Raw genomic sequence first — 6,174 nt, 5'->3', positions numbered from 1 at the left:
GGGTGGCTTCATGAATAAGCATTTCATCATCTAAAGTTCAAACATTTTATTCGGGAAACATTTTAGGCAATTCATCATCTAAAGTACCAATAGAAACTCTATTTGTGGATGCACATGCCCATGCCCATTGACCTTTTTTCAGAACTCACCAGATCTTTGAGCATATTTACACCCGCAAAGTCGCGCAGATGTACATATACATATTGATATGGAAAGTATATATTACCAACAATAGGTTAGTCATTTAAATGCTTACCTCTTTTTTGGAAGTGTGTTCACTGGACCAGAATGGTGGGGAAACTGATGGTTGTGGACTATTCTTTTTTTGTGAAGTGTGTTCACTAGGACCTGCATCCAACTTTTGGATTTGTGGAATATTCTTTCTTTGTTTTTGTTTTCGTGGAATCAATGAACCCAATGTCTCCAATTTGGGACATCTTCTCAGGTGCATTACTCTTGTGGATGGCCATACAAAAGTATTATCAGCATCGTCGCTAAAAGTCTTGGGACCATCACTGAGGCTCACAAGGCTTGACAGGTCTTGTAGTCTAAGACTCATTTTGGGAAACAAGATCCTTGTGGACCCTATCTCTTCTTTATACTGAAGTGCGACTATGGTTTTCATAGTCCTGCAATAAGAGATTTTTAATTCTTCAAGACCCACAAGTTGCCTGGCCACTGAGTAGGAGAACAGGTATTGCAAGCTGTGACAACTTAGGACTGTTAAAAACCTTAAATTTTCAAAGCACCGGATTCGACATGGAACGTTCTTCCACAAGTGTGCAAGCAGAGTTACATTTGCAAGGGACACTTTTCGTAGTTGAGTGAAGGAGACCGGAATTTCTTCAGTGTTCCCCTGAACCATCTGGCCCTCTAGATCAAATAAGCACTTCTATTTTTGATGACATCACTTCTAGTTCTTCTAGATTTTTTAACCAGGAAATGCAATTTGGTGGAAGTAGTATTTTTGATTTCTTAGAAGAGGACCCGCCAGCTTCATTTCCTTGATTTGACGACCAAGTCTCTGCCATCTTTGCCAAATGGGAGGAGTTGATCAGCATATTATTATTCGTAAGTCAACCAAATATTTAATAATGGATTAACTCTCAGAGGAAAAAACAAATTTGACACACATTTAATTATCAAAAAGAAAATAAACAATTACTCAATTATATATATATATATATATATATAGACACACACATACCTCAGGTTTTGAGCTACATGGCTGGTTGGCTATGTAGAAACTAACCAGGTTTGATACACCGGACAGATTGAGCTCCGTTAAATTAGGAAAAGCAACCTTGGAAGATGCATCAATCTCATCTTCCATCCCCTCATTTGAGACAATTTCTTGCATTTTGTCGCATAGATAAACAACTAAGGACTGGAGTTGTACCAAGTTTCTTGCTATAGACACTGGAAAGGCATATCTTAACTCAGAACAACAACTGATCTGAAGGGATATTAGGTTGCCAAAAGATTGATTTTGAAGCTGCCCATGACATATTGCTAGTAAATCCGATATCCCGTTTAGCTCAAGTGACTTCAACTGAAGGAAGGCAGTCTCACCCGTTCGATCACTTATAAGAGACTCTGTGCCGTGCTTACTATTTTGAATCGATAAAGCTTCCAAGCCTTCAAAACTTACTTGGTCATTGAGGACACAGTTCAGATTTTTAGTTTCTCTGAAGTACAAGGCTCTAGAGTACTTCAACAGAAATCTAATATCTCCATTTTGCATGAACTCCTTTGCATCACCAGCAAGCTTAACAGTATTTTTAAATCCGTAATCCAGGGGTTGTGGCATAGGAAAAGTATTAGGCTTGCATATAGATATATGAAATCTTGTTGTTTCCTTTTCCAAGAGCACTTCATCTTCCGGCAACAACTTGAAATCCGGTATATCTATGGCTAAAACTGTCAAATTTTTAGAGGGTAGAGACAACACCTCAGCTAGGCTTGCCATCCGGATCTCACCTTCTTTGCTTTGATCGACTTCCTCTGCAGGCTCCCATTTATTAAAGCTGCGTGTCATGTACAGCTCTTCTAGTTTACTTAATCTGGATAGGATACCATGAGGAATTTCCTTTAGATAAGAACAATCTGTCGTATCTAACAACCTTAATTGTTGAAGATCTGCAACTTCTCTCGGTAACACTTTGATGTTGGAACGCGCAAAACTGAGGATCTCGAGATTCTCCAATTTCCCAACACTAGATATGTCTCCCAGTGTACAATCATCTAGAGACAAGGTCCGAAGGTGTCTTAGCAGCACTCTAATTGATGTTAAACATGTATGTATGAAAGATAAAACCTGGAGCTTCATCCCTTTCAACATGCTTTCCAGGGCAGATTCTGAAACTTCGCTATTTTTTAGTTGTAGAAGTTTAAGTTCTTGATACCCCAAACCTGTCACAATGGGGTCGTCAATATGAACATCATTCAGTGAAACTGTTGTGTACTGTTTGCATGGAGGATTTATTTGCCAACTTCTATATCCAGCTTGATCTTGTACCATAAAAACATCCATATCTTGGGAAGCAATTGATATGGCAACGCCATGAACTACGCCATGCATTTTGGTACAGCCTTCCTTGCTGCTATCTAGCAGCAAAAACCTCCTTTTTAGTTTGACAACTAAAAAATGTACTCGCATTCTTGCTGCCTCCACTGAATCAAACCTGTCAGAAATTATTCCTTGGCCCCACGCATATCTAACCAAATAATCAATTGGAATATCGTAACCTTGTGGAAATAAACAACATAGTAAAAAGCATGACTTGAGTTCATCGTTCTCCAATCGTTCATAACAGAGTTTTATACTAGAATAATAAGCTTGGGGAGGAATTTCATGCGCTTTTAGTTGCTGAAGGGCATTAGCCCATTCATACTTACTCTTATTATTTTGTAGCGCTTTCCCAATAGTTACGACACTATACGGTAAACCTCCACATTCATTTGTGAGCGCTTTTGCAATATCACATAAATCAGGATCAGCATCCAAGGGTTCACCTATTGTCTCCTGGAATAGCTCCCATGCTTCTTCTGCAGTTAACATCGGGAGGGTAAAGTTCTTTTGACTCCCCATCTCATAGCACACATCCCAACCATTGTTATTTTTTCATTCTTCAAAGCCTCCAAGACATGATTCATGACTGTTATTCTGGATTTAGGGCCTCTAACGCCTGCTGTTAATGTTGGCAGTATCGTCTGTGGAGCTGCTGGATGGGCTACATTTTGGATCTGTGGAGCTGCTGGATGGGCTACATTTTGGAATTTTCCTTCTTCAAGGAGATGAACAACATGTTGTTTAATCTTCTGCGCTTGCCTACTCAAACTCAGCCAATACAAGCATCGTCTTCTCCCGTTGACTTCATCTTCAAAACGCGAGACTTTGCCGATCATCACGTCCACCGTGCGTAGCCAAATCAAAACATCATAGTTGATCACTTCCCCTTCCCTTTCGGCTTCATTGACCAACCTTTGCAACGCATCTCTCTTCGCAATTAATTTTGTAAGCTCATCTTTAAGATCTTCTATGTTACGATCACAGTAGGTCAAACAACCACTCTGTGTCCCCATCAGCGCCACTAACTATACCTTCCCAACTTCGGATATAGATGAATTGACAATATCTTTTTTGTTTTAGAATTGTCACCCACTTCCTTTATTATTATTTTTTTGGGGTCAGATTTTTCTTTCTTTTTGTTGGGGAAAGGAAAAACTCAAAGGCAATTGGAATAAATGCTCCTCTCTATGTATTTGTACAGTAATTTGAAGGCTTCTCCCGATATAAAAATCCACGGAGCTGTCAAACAAAAATAAATAATAAAAATAAAAATTGAAAGATTGTTACCAAGGAAAAAAACCAGGTGCTATAATGAAATTTGGCTGATGTCTAAGGGTTGCATATTGTTGTCCAAACAATCCCAAATAACTCACTTAGGTACACAATTAAAACAAATGTAGAAATAATTATTCGTCCTTCCTACAAATCACAATATTTGTAGGAAGAGAGGCTAAGGGTCGACCTAGCCTGCTGGATAAAGTACAAATAACCAGAGACTTAAAAATATCGAGCTACATGATCTTCACCTTGAATTCATATTATTGACTGGTCTCAAAGTCTAATAGGGCTATTTGAGGATTGTTGGCAAACGCGACATGATGGGTGAGAGGGTTTGATATTACCTAGACCTAGGGTATAATATTAAAATTAATAAATTTGATTTTTCTACTTCAAACTAATTTTTTTCTTACCAGCATGTTGCGCAGCCCATCCCCTTATATTTCTATAAATAAAAGTCAATTTTTTCTAAGTAAAACTAATTACTAAGGTCCAACGAAACAAGATACCAAATCAGTCTTAATCAAGGGCGGAACTAAGCCTTAATGACTACGGTGGGATGTAGCCTAAGGAGAGTTTTGGGGATTAAAAAAATCAAACCTATATATTTGACTTGTTTTAAACATAGCCCAATACAAATACACATTAAAATAGGTACACTTTCAATTATGTTATCCAACATATTTTCCATTTTATAATATGTGCTTTTTGATTTTAATTATTAATATGTATTTGTTTTATGTTAAACCTTACTGGAAATTAGCATTTAGTCATGCACTCGAGGTCCTAAGTCCGATTCCCCCCCTCAACAAATATAGCTTGTATAAAAAGAAAAAAAGCGTATTGAAAATTAATCAATGAAATTATGAACTACCGTAATTGATATGATTCAATATATATTTTTATTTCTAGAAAGACTATAGAAACTTGAAGTAAAAACAAAAAAATATCATTAGATTGTAAGGTAATAACTTTAGCTAGCCCACCCGTTGAGGAGAGAGAAAGACATAGTTTTTGAATTTTTATTGAAGTTTTACTTACCCAAATTGCAACAGGGAAGGAGCCAGGATTCAAACTTTCAGGGGCCCAAAAAATTAATATGTACCAAACATCTAGAGCAAGAAGAGAAAAAATATAGATTGCACAAGAAAAATTAACATGTATTAAACTTATATTTTGAAATACGTTAAGCTCTGTAGCCATTTTAATTATTGTTATATCAACTTTTGTTTACCCTATTTGGTCAGTTATGATAAAAATTAAGATTTGCCAACTAAATCTATCCAAGTATAGCTATTTATTTTTTTTTTTTATACTAAAGAAATCAGTATTTACTAAAACCCAATAGAGAACGATATAAAAATCAGCAAAGAATAGCCAATATAACCACACATTATTACTCAACATGAATTTATTACAGGGGCCATTTGTTGAGGCCCAAAAAATTCCAGACTGGGTCTAAATATATTTCTAACCCAGTACGACACCTAACTTTGGAAGAAACCCAACTTGGGTACACAAGAGTTCGTCATATGCACTTGCACACGTGCCACGCCAAGTAAATAAACAACACACCACACTACAAGCTTAAGTGGGCCCAATCCACGCGAATGCCTGGAGCTTGCTGAGCAGGTTTTGAAAGGATGGTTATGAGTTTTCATGAGGCCCATTGATGAGTCGAGAAATGGAAGTTTTGGGTTGCTTGGGAGCCCGAAACTCAAGCCCATTTCTTGAGCTCAAATATGTGGGTAAGCATAAAGGAGAGAAAATAGTCTAATACTTTAGGAAAAATAGCCTAATAATTTAGGGAAAATAGCCTAATACTCTAGGAAATTAGCCAATTCCCTTAATGGGTTAACCCATCACCTTAGAAAGGCCCAAGCAACCAAGAAAAATATGTAATAGTCTCCAGCACATGGCTGGAGACAAAACAACGACAAAAGCCAAAGGTTACCTATGTATGCATGCTGCTGGGAATCTCTAGCACATGGCCAAAGACAAACACCAACACAAGCCATCTAAAAAACCAAAGGATACTTGAGCAAAACACCCTTTAGACCAGTGCCATTACCCACTCTTTTCTCCTACCAGCTCTTGCCATGAAATAAGGGAGGAAAGAAGGTGAGTTAGTAGCCAAAAATAGGAGTTTAACACTGAAGCAGCTGCAGGAAGGCCTTAGAGCTCCCAAAAATCTTGTCTGTGTGTGTTTGGACAGAGGAAGATTTCACAAAAGAGGTTGAATCAAAGGAAGAGAAGAGAAATGGAGGAGAAGATTTAGCAAAATTGGAGAGAACCAACTAGGGTTCCTTGGGAAGGAGTAGCTT

At 37.7% G+C, this 6,174-nt stretch overlaps 1 protein-coding gene across 1 annotated transcript; it reads right to left on the bottom strand.

Moving 5' to 3' along the window:
• Positions 1-256: 256 nt before the first annotated feature.
• Positions 257-3,585, bottom strand: LOC117612897 (probable disease resistance protein At4g27220; the record flags this gene model as incomplete). The annotated part of the gene is made up of 3 exons (XM_034341536.1): positions 3,187-3,585; positions 1,208-3,100; positions 257-856 (listed from the first exon to the last, which is right to left on the bottom strand). Coding segments are annotated over exons 1-3 (2,892 nt in total), but the record flags the coding sequence as incomplete, so codon positions are not given.
• Positions 3,586-6,174: the final 2,589 nt, after the last annotated feature.

The sequence above is a fragment of the Prunus dulcis genome, unplaced genomic scaffold (assembly GCF_902201215.1).
Source record: "Prunus dulcis unplaced genomic scaffold, ALMONDv2, whole genome shotgun sequence".
Taxonomy (NCBI): Eukaryota; Viridiplantae; Streptophyta; class Magnoliopsida; order Rosales; family Rosaceae; genus Prunus; species Prunus dulcis.
The sequence above is the reverse complement of the archived record's forward strand: the minus strand, read 5'-3'. Positions and strand labels throughout refer to the sequence as shown.